Source organism: Anopheles marshallii, chromosome 2 (genome assembly GCF_943734725.1).
Source record: "Anopheles marshallii chromosome 2, idAnoMarsDA_429_01, whole genome shotgun sequence".
In the NCBI taxonomy this organism is placed as follows: domain Eukaryota; kingdom Metazoa; phylum Arthropoda; class Insecta; order Diptera; family Culicidae; genus Anopheles; species Anopheles marshallii.
The window spans coordinates 6,897,064-6,913,533 of record NC_071326.1 but is presented as its reverse complement, the minus strand read 5'-3'; the positions used below and the strand labels follow the sequence as shown (position 1 = coordinate 6,913,533).

The 16,470-nt window shown below is 44.9% G+C and overlaps 2 protein-coding genes across 2 annotated transcripts; both read right to left on the bottom strand.

Moving 5' to 3' along the window:
• Positions 1–12,451: 12,451 nt before the first annotated feature.
• LOC128709031 (putative serine protease K12H4.7) lies at positions 12,452–14,080 on the bottom strand. Its single transcript, XM_053804016.1, is given in 3 exon segments — positions 12,452–13,541; positions 13,612–14,047; positions 14,050–14,080. Coding segments are annotated over 3 exon segments (1,557 nt in total).
• Positions 14,081–15,087: 1,007 nt separating this feature from the next.
• Positions 15,088–15,993, bottom strand: LOC128709774 (thymus-specific serine protease-like). Its single transcript, XM_053804793.1, has one exon. It carries the CDS (start codon positions 15,991–15,993, stop codon positions 15,088–15,090), a length of 906 nt encoding a protein of 301 aa, XP_053660768.1.
• Positions 15,994–16,470: the final 477 nt, after the last annotated feature.

Sequence of the window (16,470 nt, the reverse complement as noted above, 5' to 3'; positions counted from 1 at the left end):
AGTTCTAACCAATCAAAAGAGAAAAAATGAATAATATTGAGATATAAGTACGGATGTTTCATATGTTACAAAGTCAAAGGATTGGTTTCATTACTGACGAATACAAGTAGCAATGATACAGTGTGCTTAGCAAATGACTTTGAGTTGACTGATTCATTGAAATCCTGAGCAAACTCTCAAAAGACTAACGAAAGATGGAAGAATACCAGAAGGTTCATGAATTTTCTAAAATCTTCAAGGATTTATGGAATTCCAAAGTTTTCTGAATACCCAGAAGAATCCCTGAGTTTTGTCAACTAATCAACTTTATGATTCGTTGATAAATTTCGATTGAAATGGTCTGTGCAATCGAATTCTATTAGTACTTGGGTTATTTCATATCTATGCAATAATTTTATTGCATTGGCTAAAGATAAAAATGAGGAATATCTTGATTCTGTTGAGATTCGTAGACTCAGAATCACTAATCGTGTTCAAAGATTCATCAAACTGAACTTGATTTACCCGACTGTACTATACATTTCCGAAATTCAAATTTCAACAATTTTTTTATGTTTAATGCGATGCAAAGTGTCAAATTCAAACATTCCAATGTACCTGATGATTCAGTAAAAGTTGTCAGATTTATTTATTCTGGAACTCCGGAGGTTTGGAATTCGGAGTTCCGGAACCACCAGCACACAAAGACCCGGATAACAAAACCAACTGAATAGCGGAGCGATCTTTAACATCAGGCCAGATATCGATCGACTTACTCATCACCTTGAACAGTTCAACCGATGTAACGTCAATCAACAACTGTTTCGAATCATATCGCGCGAGATCGAAAGTTACATAGAGTACCAACAGTTGGTCCCGTCCTACATTCCCGCCACCTTTGTAGGAACAATACCCGGAACCATAGCAAACTGTGCACCGTTGCCTGGTAACGATCATTCAGTCCAGCCCAATTGTAGCACTGGGCGAGTTGAAAAATTTGCATACTTCCAATGTCAACACACCGATGCGTGCGCTATGTGGCCTGATGCGCAAAATCACCCTCGCTGAAGGGGGTTTCGGAAAAATGGTGTTGAAATCGTTCTAGAAATCAAGCCACCGGACCGGAGATGAGCAAGGGAAAAATGAATTACAGCCGTTGCGCGAACGATGCTTTGAACGGTGTGATTTGGACGATTCCGTTCCGTACCGGTGTTGTTTCGTTTCGCCGTACAGAGTTGCTCTCCATAATGACCGTAACGGTTCGGAAGGGGTGTATGTCGGGTATTTTTTTGTCGATGGGAAAATTTTGCTCGAAGGACACCCCGCTGGATGGCACTACGACGGACAGTCGAGAATTGGGACCCCCGCCAGCAGCAGTGGGGGTGGTCTTTTGGATCTTTTGTTTTTATTTACCACTACCAAACAAATGTTAGAAAAAAAGGCCACGGTCACCGATGAGGATGTTTCGTCGCATGATCTCAGGGTTGGAAAAGGAAGTTTTTCTAACATCGCTATTAACTCATCACAACGAGCTCAACCCTCAGGCCATCTGCAAAACGTTACGGCACTTCCGCACACCGCTGTCCCGGGGGTTTTAATTAAGTTTTTGGCCCTAAAATTAATTAAATTTGACGGAAAAGAATAGTCCTAAGTAAGAAATCATCATTAGATGCGGGGACGTACGCGGACCCAGTACGATGGATCTTCGCGTGTTAAATTCATTTGGTGAAACCACCCGGTTAGACCACTCGTCGACGGCTTTCACCCAGCGCGGGTTTGAAGATGCTGCAATAAAACGTAATTTGCACTTGGCGTGCACGCGGGCACGAGTGTGTTTATTCACGTTTTACCGGATTCATACCGCCTTCAAACCACTTCGCGCCCACCGGTGAGCTGGTCCTTGGTCCTAATAGCCCCGTATGCTCGGAGGCATTTCGGAGTTGTGCGGAGAAGATGCACACGATCTGGTGGCACATCTGAAAAGTTTTATATTTCTCCACATTCTTTGGCTGGCCGCACTCATTACGGGGTGGGGCGAGTATTGCGGGATTCCGGCTGGGTGGCCCAAAAGCTTTCGATGGCGCATGGCGCATGAAGGAAGATGACGACGAAGGGTCATCATAGCGCGAGGAATAATTATAATGCCACCGGCAAGGAAACTCATCGACAATGGGGGGATGAAAGGAACGAAACTGAACAAAAACAAGGCCGCGGTGATGTTGCGCCCCATCGTAAGGCATCACGGCGCGGTGCGCAAATAGTGAAGATCATCATCATTATCGATCGGTTGGTTGATCGTGTTGAAGAATTAGTGGGCATTAGAGCTGAGGGAAAAAGGAAACACTTGATGAAGAGATCACCGTTTGACGCTCACGAATTAGAAATAATAAAAAAAAAACAACATACGCATGGTTGGAAAAATTCCTATAGATTTGTCTTCCCATCAAGCTATTTTTAGAGGGGGATGGAAGAGAACAGTTCAGGGGAACACATACACTAACTTAAATTAGAGTTCTCAAAATCAAAAGATAATTGTACTTTATTTTAACTATTTTTACGAATTTTCACGAATTCTTGAGGGTTCTGAATAGCGAAAGTTTCGATCACAACAAATCCGTTAGCAAATCTCAAGTTGGTTTCAATATTTGCTCGATTGTTTAACAGATTCCGTCATAGGATTTCTTTTCTTCCCATAACACCTTAATAATTCCAACATTACTTCAAATGCCGTACTTCAGACACAAATAATAGTTATTGCATACATTCAGGTGCATACGAAAGACTTAACCAAGCGACGAACCGTCGATTGGTACATTAACACCAAATGAGCTCATTAATACCGCTTTGACGTTAATGAACTAATTTCAACAAAGATAATACACTATTTTATAGTGTCATGAGGTGCTTCATTGTGTTACGTTTTGGTTGTGTTTTTTAGTATTTCCATCATATTTAAATTCCTTTACTTGCCTTTTTCAGTTATTACGACATAAATCGGCACAATCTACAATTGCATCACTCATAATGCGTTTTTTTTTTGTTTGCCTCCGCCACACAATTTGCATCATTGATCGATTTTCTTGAAGGCAAAAAAAAAACAACAGCCGAAACTCAATTTTAAATCAACCGTGCCCTTCACACAGTTGATCATATTTGGCGATCGAGCGCTACGGTCTTAATGCATAATGGGACAGTGCAAATTTCGTCACAATCGCACACACTTGAAGCTTTAGATGTTGCATTAATTAACCGCGATGCTGTAGCCCACAAGAAACCCTGTGATGCGATCACACTTTGGGTTAGCTGCAACGACACTGGGTGGCTTAAAAAATTTCCCACCCATGCTTGGAATGCTGTTGTAGTGTTTTTTTTTTTGGTTTTAGGTTTTGTGTGCATTTTCCTCCCTTTCTTAATGCACTGGTGGTCACCTTTAGCTAGCCGACGTTTTCACAACTCGGTTAGGTGGAGCAGTGAACTGAGTTTTCGTCACATACTGAACTAATTTTGATTATTTTTTGTTGCTGTTTGTTGTTATTTTGCGCACCGGTGGACGTACGAATGGTTTTGTAATTATCCATCGATCCATATATTACGTTGCGCGTTGGGGAGGAGAATGTTTAATCGGCGGCTTTGTTTGATGGAAAACCGATCGTGTGTATCGTTAACATGCGTGGAAAAAGGAAAGTAACAACACAAAACCCTTGAAAATGCCACAAATGCATGGGTGTGGGAGAAAGGGGATGTTTAGACGAAATATTACTACATAACATTATGTAACAAACATAAACAAGAAGACTTTAAAATAAACCATTTTTAATATGTCTAAAATGATGAGAAGTTTTGGAAACGAAAAATACTGATTTATATAAAGAAAAGCATAAATTGATTTACACTTAACATGAAACGGTTTTCATATCTTCTTGCCAGGTTGTTTTTTTAAGCGTTGAGTTAATTTTTACAAACATCCTCAATGATGATGCTTTCAAAATTTCACAAAACCAACATCGAAACATACCCTTCAAGGGCACACAACATCACAAACAACCCAACCCAGCCCTGATGCCGCACTTTTCCCGCAAAGAGAAACTTTAATCATTACCTACCGATGGTTGCGGCTTCGGGTGCGTTCGTTTCTCTTTCCTTCACCGCTCGAAAGCGAAAATCAAAAGCAACATCGAATCGATAAGGTAACGAATTTTGACTGGTTTCGTTTATCCGAAGGGAAAATGATTGCCCAACCCACAAAAGGAGAGTCTCCGTACACAACAAACCAGCAACGAATCGGTAATGGATCCCACGATGATTCGCTTAAGCAGGTCATTGATATGCATCCATCACGTCTATCATCAGTAGAGTTAATTGATAAGGTACTAGAAGCATAATGTTTCGAAATGTTTGATTGTTTTTTTTCCAGCCCACGTCAGTTTCCACAATACTTAAATGCGTTCAGAAGAGAATCAGTCATAATGACAGAACAGAACCGAACATCAACTCAACATGTACAACTGATCCATCCTTGACGTCGTGAGGGTGGTTTTGACGGGAAACGAGCAAATTGTTACACGCGATCCGAACCGAACCGAACAACCCGTCCAAAACACGGTCCACGTGGACAGTGAACAGTCAACTCATCTCCCGCTGCAGGTGGATCGAACATCAAACGGCGGCTGCACCGTGCATGAAAGGTAGCTGCATGAATCCGAAAGGTCATAAACGATCCGCGAAAGGGCATCAAATCCAAACAAGGAGAATATAATGCACGACATCTCGCGGGAGAGAGAGAGAGAGAGAGACCGATGAGGAGAACACGAGAGAACAGAAGAGATTCGATACAACACCGAGTGTGAGTTTTTTCAAAAAATTTTAAACAATTCAGTCACACAATTATTTCACAATTATCCTTGAACGGGTCGCTCCCCGGGCCGCTGGGTCTGCGCGTCGCGCCATGTGTGTGGGAAAACCCGACCAAAAACGGCCTTCCCCTTCCTCCGGTGGGTAGGGGACGCACGGGGTGTGGAAAAACAGGAGGCGACGCAGTAGCCATACAACGCCGCCCGACAATAACAGATCGACCGGCTCGGCGGCACACACAAATGCCAGCCCGACGCGTTCGCGTGCAGCTGCAGAATCGCTTGCTGGTTGGCTGATCGGTGGCGCTGCGATGAAAAGCGTTCCATAGCGATCACTGGCCCGGCCGAAACAGTGCGGCCCGTCGAGCCGGAGGCAGTTTTGCAATGCAATCGCGGCAGGAGGGCAGCGGGTACCATGGGACATGGGCCACGCAGCAGTGGCGACCATGCATGGAGCTGATTGATCAGATTGAAGTGTTGATGGAATAAGCCGAAGGAGGCTAATGGAATACTTTGCTAATGGGCATATTGTGAGGAAGTGGCGTTGCTCGACAAGATCTTTTAATTTTTTTCTCATAAAAGTGAAGTTTTATTCTTCGGATTCAATGTATAAAAATAATGGCAATTACACCAGTACTGCTGCCATCTAACGCTACCAAAAACAACTCATTATCATTAGTTTTTAGACCTTCAATATTTCTATTAGAAATTGGGAATTCTAACAATTCAATCAAATATTCAAGAATTGGAAACCAAGAATTTTTGAATTAGGAAAGGATAGGAAAGATACTATGAACTGATGTTTCAAGCTATGGCAAGAATTCAATCTATTAACAAGTTTTGAACAAGTTTTTGGGAATTCGCCTTCAGTTGAGATCCCCCTTCAGGCGGGTATCTTGGTAACAACAAACTTCTGGAGATCTAGGCCTGGCTTTCTTTGACGTTGTTTACCCGTAGCTGGATACTCAGTCCTGCGTACGGAGGATTGGTCCGGATGGGATTTTGGACCAGTTCTGCTAGCAATACACCACCAAGTCGTATACTTCCGGGATAACTCCTGATTATCCCGGATCACTTTGTTCCCTTGCTCAATTGTTTGAAGTTCGTCCAAAACTGAGCTGTTCCGTATGTTAAGAATACTTCATGCTGATCGTTTGGAAAATGTTAAAATTTCCCAAAACGATTGAAAACTCAACAACTGAGAGCGGAGTGGAGAACCAATTGGACTGGTAGCTTCATAACCTCAACCATTCATTAAAAACTATCCTCCCGCCCCCAAAACAAGCTCCCAACGACAACCTGTGATGCGATAGTGACGCCCGCAAGCGCACATTAAATGGCCGTATGATCGCATACGATCGCGACCCTTTTCGTCAATTGTGCGGCAAGCTGGTGGTGGCGGAGTTGGTGGAGCGGTTATGCCGGAGCTGGCGTAATAAAACATTGGGAAAACCTGCCTGGTGGTGAGTGAGATAGCAGCACGGAGAGACGATGAGATGTCGTAACCTTTACCGTACGGGAGGGGACGTATTAAAAAAGAAGCAAAGCCACCCGAGCTCGTGAAAAGCACTCGAACTAGTGCGCGAGGGTTGGGGAACGAAACATGAAAGGCCACTAGTGCTCGGAGCGCAACATAAGCCTGCAACATACCCGGAGATGACATTGTCCCCAAACTCCGCCAGAGAGAGAGAGAGAGAGAGAGAGAGAGAGAGAGCGTGTGAGATAGGAATCCTGAGTCCGTCGAGGCGAATGCATCATCGACACACGATCAACCCCTTGGGGTTTTTATTTCAGATGAGGAGTGCATCGAATGGATAAACAAACCCACCCTGTAACGCTCAACGCGGCAAGGCCTCATTGGGCTCATCATTGGGGGAGGCATACTTTTTTTTCTCAATTATAATTATTCGCATTTCATACCTCGCAAGGTCTGTTACCACAGTTCGTGTGACCAGATGATGAAATACGAAACGGCTTCACGGAGCGAAACGGGGATGGGGAATGTGAGTGGGATGCTGAGGAGGAAAATTAACAAAAAATAAGGAAAACGCTCACACACACACACAGACACGGGCAGACAGTGGAATTCGTGTGAAAAATTAGCGATTGGAATCACGACATTCGCCAAAAAGGAAATAAAAGCGGACGGAAACGCACGAACGGAACCGTCAATCGACCGAACAGAACACACGGTTGACTAAATTGTTGCACCGGCTGGCCCCAAAAAACGGAAGTTACCACCTTGTTTTCTTTTCTTCTTGCTTTCATTCTCCACTTTGTGGTAAATTTCACATTTCGTCTAAAAAAGCCGTCGTGATGTAAACACACGGTGAAAGAAAGTGAAAAGTGATTTCTTTTCCCTTCGCGTACCTCTGCATCGGCGTTCCAGCGGGGCTCTCGCAGTGTCAAAGACACTTGACAAATTAATTATTTACAAACATTCGCTTCCATCAACTTCAAATCCGATCTTGCGCTTCCGATGATCTTCGCACCGAGCCAAAAGAAAGAGAGAGAGAGAGAGAGCGAGACAAACTATTTGCGGGCAGACGAAACAGAGCGCCCTCTCGCGGCAAACGGTTGGAAGCTTAACGCGGCTCGCATCTCGATGGATGAAAGCAAAAGGGAAAGAAACCGGAATCTCTCTCGGCTGAGGATCGCATCGATATTGGCTCCGGATGCTGGTTGCCGGGAGTAGCGGAGGCACCGAGGCGGTCATTAAAGGTTACCCGTGTGACTAGTGCGAAAGAGAGCCAGCCATGGGCGTGTGGTTGTTTTGCTCTCCCTTCGAAAGCCTTGCCTACTTTGGGCTCGGCCGGTTTAGGTTGTTTTTTTTTTCTTCTTGTTGTCTCCATGTACTGGAGGATGTTTCGCAGTTCTTGGTGTTGGTGATGCCAATTAGTTGCCTGTTCCCACACTTACCCGGCGTTGAAGATATCCAACAGGAATTAGCACGCTGCAGAACGGTGGGATGGGTGCTGCTGGCTAGAATGTACCGCTGACTTTGTGCATGATCGAATAGAATTTCATCCTCCCTTGTTGATAGCCACACTTTTCCCCTTTTGGGGCGATTTATTGCTGGTGCAACAGATCGAACTGTGCAGCACAATTTCACTAGCACACAACCGCTTCGCTGCCTTTTTTGGTATTAACTCAGCCACAAAACACGACGCTTTAATAAGGCGGACGACACTTTGTGCTTGATTTCACCTTCACGTTCGCTCGCGTACTCGCGGCGCATACGAAATCACTCCGGCAGCAAAATTTCACCGTCACGCTTGAAATGAGGTGTTTGATCGGGTTTGCAAACAAAACAAAACACAGCCACACCGAACGCACGGTGGAGCCCACGGAAACAACGCGCGTCACTTTGCGTCAATGCGTAATCACAAACATCACCGACACGGAACCAACAATGCAACTGGAACGGATCCCGGGCACACGCTTTAAACCGAAACGCCACGCTCGGGCACCGGTGGACGATCGCTGCTGGACGCCATGTTCTCTCCACTCTGCACGCTACGCTTCCGGTAGAACGTGTGTTTGTGTGTCTGTACCGGACAGAGCGATCGTTCCGCTCGATCCCCTCCCCCGATGACCACTCCTCCGCCAGAGGATCACTGACTCTGGTTTGTTCTTCTTCTTTCTCTTACGCTTTTTGTGATCGAGCAGGATTTAAAACACTATGGTGCGTACTGTAAATTTGCGACACACATACACAGCACTGTAACTTGCGAACGAACGAACGACGAACCGCGGTACACGTCCGTCACTGCCGAGCTTTGGTGATGCATTGAATGCTTGGCGGCACATCTCGAGGCTCTCGCGGCAGACTCGCCAGCGCCAAGCGTTTCCCCTTCCAACGCTTTTGTAGGCTCCACACAGCTAAACACCACCGAATGTGCGTGCGAGCGAGAGGGAAATAGAGAAAAGCAGGGTTTGTCACGGTTCGTTGCATGTAAAACTCACGAAATCTTTCCGAATTTGCTGCTAAAATTTTTACTATCAAAGATGTTTTGAAAGTGGAATAAATAAATCAATACTTTGCCTTCTAAGCTAATAACATGTGGCTAAATTTTTTAATCCTGATTAAAAATATTGTAAAACCCCTGTAGAATGGCTTCACACTCGCGTTGCGTTTATCTCTTGCGGTGAGGATCATTCGGTGCTTTCCCCCCATGATCGTTTTCACAGCGCAGACAGCAGGGTTGTCAAAACTGGGACAGCGGTACACACACAATTGTGGTTAAACCACCACAAAATATTATTTAGTTGTAAAAAAATACGCAATAAATACAATTCAATCAGCATAATATAAAATAATTTCTAATAATACATACCAAAAATTCGATAATAAATTGACTTTAACTTCGTTTTCATTATTTCAGTGTCATAACTCCCGAAAGTATGCAAATATCGTACAATTAATTTATTTTTTATAGGACTAGAATTATACCTAAAGTTTTTAGTTGAATCTTAACACTTTTCTATTTAGAAATAGTAACTTCGTTTACTAAAATCACTGAAAAGTATTCTTTCTATAATAATTTTCATATAATGTATTTAAATATTGTTAAAAAACGCAAATTTCGCCATAATGGATTAATAAAAAAAATTTCAATTATTTTATTATCTTTTAACAACAAAAACATGAACAAATAAGAAAATTAATCATCAAATAACAGAGTGACACAGACGAGTAGGAAACTTTCACATACATTTGCCAACCCTGTTCGCACTGTTCTCTGTACTGTTCCTCGGTTGTTGAGTCTACTCATTGCAGAGCGATTTGTGTTCCCCAATTCTACCAGTTTGCATTTTAAGTAGCAAAGCCTTCCAACCAACCCAACAATGTTACTCGTTCTGCACAGTCCGTTCCCTCTAGTGAGCCGCCCGGAACGAGCCAAGCGCATCGCCATCATCTGGCGTCATGCTGCTCTGGGGTCTCTCGCCCGATCACGGTTCACGGCTGACTTCCGTTCCGTCTTGCTGGCGCGATTATGCTGCCCAGTTCTATCCGTGCGGGCTTAGAACTCGATCCGAGCCGGACAAATCCTAGCTTTGCGTGTTTTAAACGCACCGAAAAACCCCTGCCGAACGTACGTTCGGACTGCTGAAACCACGAAGGAACGGTTGCCCTTTATGTGGTCACGCTTTGCTGCATCGGTGTATCAAGGGGGAGCGATATGAAAATGGCAAAAATATTTCCACCAGCACCGATGGTGGCGATTATCTTTAACGCAGCTGTTTCTCGCGTGACCATCGTCACTGCGGCTTCACACTTTTGCACCAACGCCGCGTGCGTTTAGAACTCTTGTTAGACGGTCGCTCTGACCCTTACAGCATTAAGCAGTTCCAATTCGACATCGTGTGAACTTCCGGTTATCATCACATGCGTGCCGCAGACAATGCGCGGCAGGTTCAATGGCACGGACATCGTTCGGTTGCCGCATTTCCGGCGTTAGTAAGCCCGCGACTTCGACATCCACGCAGAACAGGTTACAACCGTGAGATGTGCGGGAGATGATCGGTCGGAAGCAGTTCAAGAAGTGTCGTGTTTTGTGTAGCAATTTACGTGTCACTGTCAGCCCCCTAAACCGTCTGGTAATTATGTATTCCTCCCATTCTCGCTGTTACTTTGCGCCTAATATTATGCATTCTGTCTTTTGTTTGTTTACCGCTGCGAACATGTCCAAGTACAAGTCTTTTTATTTTTAATCGTAAGGTACTCTGCATTGGATATCCAGAACAACTAAAGCTCTGAAGAAAGATATGTTCCTTCTGCCGAAACAAAACAACAAACAATATATTTCGCCTCCAAGGCACAAAAGCAGGCCATACCCTTGTTCCTACTGCTGAGAAAGTGAAGACCGCCATCAGCGCCGGAGAAGCACAATCGGATTAATCACTTGGAGGATTTTCCTTTTCCCATCTTACTCACCCGGAAAAATGGCTCTCGCTTTTTGTTTCTCTTCTGTTGAGCGATCAGTAAGCCAAATGTTTGTTTTGGTACCACAACACCACCAAGACCACGCATGTCGATATCCGATCGGCAATGAACATTGGCAGCACGCGCACGCGAAGTTTGGGGGCTGTTTGGTTGTTGTGCGTTTGTTTTCTTGCTTCGTTGGTTTGCTTTTAATGAGCTGTGTTCTCCTGTTCCTCTTGTACCGCACTACGGTCCGATGCCGTGTGCGTGGGGCGTGAGAGTTTTTAATTGTCAATGCTGAAGATGTGAGAAATTATCCTCCTTTCCATGTGCACCTTATCGCGATTGGGTGATATATGATGTATGAGGAAGAAGTCGCACTTTATTCGACGTGTATCTTAGAAAGTGCAATGAATTGGGTATTGTTTTAATTCGCGTTTGCTCCACAAGTGAGTCACTGTTTTGGAAGTAGCTTCTGCGGCAGATAGGTACACATATCAGGACGGATGAGGTGAAACTCTCTTCTTCGTCTTGGCTTGCTCGGGGCTGAGCACGTGGTGTGGGCAAGGCCAGGTAGTCAATCCGCTTCCTCGAAACTCGGTCCAGGGCTGCATTCCTACATCCACGGCTGCAACCAGTCTCAGACAGGTTCGACTCCATCTGATCCTGCCACCAAACACGCGTGAGAGCACTCCTCTACTACTTCGGATTTCGCTGCTTAGATTGTTCTTCGAAGTTATGATCGTAACAAGGTAGCAGAACTCCTGTACCACATCGAAATCGTCAATCCAGTCCTGTCAGCCTCTCGTTTCAGTCGATTGTACGCCTCGCACACCGCCGCAGATGTCTATCCGATGATGTTGATGTCATCCGCGAAGCCTAGAAATTGAATAGATCGGGTGAAATCGCATGGCGCCTTCCCAATTCCTTCACCTTCTGAAGCCAAAGGACAGGTGGTGCGTAGGGATCTGGTGCTCTCGGCATTTCTGAAGAATCTGCCGTAGAGTAAAGATTTGGTCGGTGGTGGATTTGCCTCCAACAAATCCAGCCTGGTGTTGTGGAACTCTCTATATATTTAGTTGACTTAGAGTTGGTGGTTGATGATACATTTTAAATTTGGCATTACCAATAGCTGATGATGGTGATGCAGATATAGATGAGCATGCAAATATTAAACAGCTTAATAGTTAGTTTGCAGAGTTTACCTCAAACAAAATCAACTAACAAAGAGTAAACAACTCAGAGGAATCGATGAAGTTACTAATAATGCTGCGTAATGCATAAATTTAGGCGCAAATGTGATGAGATACTCTACGATGTTAGGCACCGTGATAAGACATTCGGGGTGATATGAAGGCTTTCATCTGATTCTTCCTCGTCGGCAGATGTGGGTGGGGCACTACAACTCTGTGTACAGTGTGATGTTAACTGCAGTGGACCTGTTATATAGAATGGAATAAATGTAATGTATGTGAAGTGCATACTTTTAGGCGTCATAATCTATAAATAAATATTACTAAAAATTAAACAAAAATAACATAAACTCTTTAAAGGTACTTTAGAATGGTCGTTTGAAGTTAGTTTGAAGTCTTCAAAATACAAAGACATATTTATTGTTTTAGTAAAAGTGATAAATAACACATTATGCTGCTTAGCTGGATTGCGCTTCGGTCATTTTTACTGTTCTGCTTCGGCTTTACTTCGTTCCAATCAAACCTCCCTCTACCCATCCACGAACATATCCGACGATCTCGCGTCGCACTCGTTGCAAATCTTCCGAGTCCGTCACACTGTTCGCCATCCAATCGAGCGACACTACAGCATCTTGGACAACGAACGAGTTCGCCTGCAGATTGGTGTAGTTTGTAATCGAGACGAACCGGGTCGGATCGAACTCTGCGTTCACGTAAACCACATTCGTGACACGCGGATCGTCCGCACCGAAGTGCAAGTTCGTTATCCGGACACCTTCGTACACGACGTCCTGATCGATCCAGTCACCAAAAACTGCACGACAATTTTCGATGAAGTACCGATAGGTGATGCGTGTCCCAAACGGGCTGCCACCCGTAGACGATGTCAGAAACCAGCCGAACTCAGTGCACAACTGATACAAACGCTGCCGGATGCCGAGTTCCGCATTGTTCGGTGCCCCAACCGCTTCGTACATTGAGCTCGCAATGTTACTCTCAAAGTCGAATGGAACACAGTCGAACAAGCCGTAGCGACGTTCGAAAAAGTTCGCCAACACTTCCAGTGCTGAGTCGGACGGATCGGCCACTAGCTCGTCGCACATTCGTCCTACTGAGTCTGGGCTGGCCTGACCGAACATTTCCGCCTCGAACGAACTCTTGAGCCCGAAGAAGAATGTTTCTATCGTGAGCGGATCGTCGGCCTGCAGCGGTTCACAGGTGCGGAACATCTGCGACAGACGATCGTACCGTCCGGCATTAACCAGGTTCTCGGCTGCTCGGAAACCACTCCGCACAATACCATAACAAGCGTCACTGCCGAGCACCCGGATCGTTCGGCCCATATCCTCACCAAACTCGCTAAAGTTCACCCGTGCAATGACGGAAGCTGTCGAGCCCCAGGCCCCATCAATGAGGCTCGGGAACCGCTGACGAGCCCAGATGGCTACCGCTCCGCCGTATCCGAGACCATGCAGGATCACCTTTGCGTTCGGATTCCTAACCACCTCGCGGCGTAGATGATCGATCCATTCGATCAGATCGAGCAGTGCCTGTTCGACGCTTAGATATCGCATGTTGGGTGTGGAATAATCTCTGCAAACAACAAATCCTTCTATTATCATCTGCGCAGTATGGCGTGCTTCATCTTTGCTAGTTCACTTACGCCACTGGTGAGCTGGTGCCATAGTAACGATGCTCGTTACTAAACAACCAAGCACCTTCATCGCGGGCGATATCGTGAAACAGTCCGTTTTCGATAAAGTATGCGTTCAGTGCGCTATTTCCACCTACTATGATGAAGATTGGTCCACCAGGTCTGTAGTAGGCATCGTTCGAGACGTAATTAAACTCAAACGTCGCTCTGTTCTGGACATCCAGGTGATCGACGCGGGTACGAAACCGAAACGCTTCCGAACGACTCGACACATAACCGGAGGGTACGTTTACATCCACCCGTGGATGTACAAGATCCAATAGGTGAGGAAATCCATTACCTCCGAACACAACTACGACTAACGCTGACAATACCGCACATCTTAAAAATACACCGTGAACTGCCATACTGTGTTTTGACACTTACGATACCGAACTGAGGCGACTACAGTATAACGTAACAGAGATATAGCACGCATATAAATAGCTGTTCCACCGGAAAAGGCGATTGGATTGTTGCTCTAGCATAAAGAATGATATCAGCTTGATAGGGCTAATCGCATGGTTTGATAGGTGAGGACTATGATAAACCAATAGATTAGGTGAAGATATCAGCAGCTTGTGACAATAGGTCACACCTGAAATTGATGTCGATGAAACGTTTAATGTCACATGAGCCTCGTTACACTACACTACGATCTCTAAGCCTGATTTATGACTATAATTGACACTGATTAGTTCAACCTGTACATGCGGTACTTGCGGGGTACATCAAGGCTTAGACTATTCAATCAGCCCATAAAACCAAAAATAATTTCACGATAAGCACGAATTATTACTGGAAAATAATGAAATAACACCAATTCATCCCTAGCCATATCCAATATCACTTTCAAGACTAGACGCCTAAATGTATGCAATCTCTTTTAAATGTGTTTGGAAAGGAAAGTCTGAATAATTTAGCTGATAGAGTGATAATTTCAGGTTTTAGAGCCAAAGCAGTACACAAAAAAAATTAAGTGATGCTAGAGCTCAAGATCTGAGGAATTATTCCCATATTCATATGCACCTGATAGTGGTTGGGTGATATATGATGATTGAAGAAGAAACGTCTCTATATTCAACGTGTCTCATACGAATTTAGGTGAAGCTGCAATGATTTGGGTAGTGTTTTTATTGTAGTTTGTTCAACTAGTGAAATGCTGTTTTCGAAGTATGGCTAAATCCGTCTGGATACGAAAACAAATTTGTTTAATTGACTGCGCTGTGCTGCAAATTATTAAAACAATTGTCTACCTTTAGGCGCAATGATGTACGAAGAGATATCCTAGCACTCAGTGCTCCCGAACGAAAACTAATATTGAATCTTCGAAAACATTTTTCATCCTTCACTTAGAGTTGGTTTGTTGTTTATTGTTATACAAAAAAGGACTATATGCGGGTCCAAGAGTTGAGCTAAAGCCATTTTTATCGTTCCTTTTATGTCTTACTTCGTGCCAATCATACCTCCCTCTATCCATCCACGAACGTATCTCACGATCTCGCGTCGCACTCGCTGCAAATCTTCCGAGTCGTTTTCACTCTCCGCCATCCAATCGAACGACGACAGGGCACCCTGGACAACGAATGCGTTCGCCTGCAGATTGGTGTAGTTTGTAATCGAGACGAACCGGGTCGGATCGAACTCTGCGGTCACGTAAACCACATTCGTGACACGCGGATCGTCCGCACCGAAGTGCAAGTTCGTTATCCGGACACCTTCGTACACGACGTCCTGATCGATCCAGTCACCAAAAACTGCACGGCAAGTTTCGATGAAGTACCGATAGGTGATGCGTGTCCCAAACGGACTGTCACCCGTAGATGATGTCAGAAACCAGCCGAACTCAGTGCACAGTTGATAAAAATGTTGCCGAATACCGAGTTCCGCATTGTTCGGTGCATCAACCGCTTCGTACATTGAGTTTGCAATGCTACTCTCAAAGTCGAACGGTAGACAGTCGAGGAATCCGTAGCGACGTTCGAAAAAGTTCACCAACACTTCCAGTGCTGAGTCGGACGGATCGGCCACTAGCTCGTCGCACATTCGTCCTACTGAGTCTGGGCTGGCCTGACCGAACATTTCCGCCTCGAACGAACTCTTGAGACTAAAGAAGAATGTTTCTATTGTGAGCGGATCGTCGGCTTGCAGCGGTACACAGGTGCGGAACATCTGCGACAGACGATCGTACCGTCCGGCATTAACCAGGTTCTCGGCTGCTCGGAAACCACTCCGCACAATACCGTAACAAGCGTCACTGCCGAGCACCCGGATCGTTCGACCCATATCCTCACCGTACTCTCTAAAGTTCACCTGCGCAATGACGGAACGCTTCCGAACGACTCGACACATAACCGGAGGGTACGTTTACATCCACCCGTGGATGTACAAGATCCAATAGGTGAGGAAATCCATTACCTCCGAACACAACTACGACTAACGCTGACAATACTGCACATCTTAAAAATACACCGTGAACTGCCATACTGTGCTTTGACACTAACGATACCGAACTGAGGCGTTGCGATGTACGACTACAGTATAACCCAACAGAGATATAGCACGCATATAAATAGCTGTTCCTCCGAAAAAGGTGGTTGGATTGTTGCTCTTGCATAAAGAATGATATCAGCATGATTGGATTAATCACGAGGTTTGATGAACCATCAAAATTACAGCCATAGATTAGCTGAAGATATCAGCAGCTTGTGACAATAGGTCACACCTGAAATTGATGTCGATGAAACGTTTAATGTCACATGAGGTTTATTACACCTCACGGCGATGCCTAAATCTGATTTATGACTATAATTGACACTGATTAGTTAG

Bases quoted from the DNA above. Each gene is read 5' to 3' on its own strand.
- LOC128709774 (XM_053804793.1), bottom strand. From the start codon at position 15,993: ATGTGTCGAGTCGTTCGGAAGCGTTCCGTCATTGCGCAGGTGAACTTT.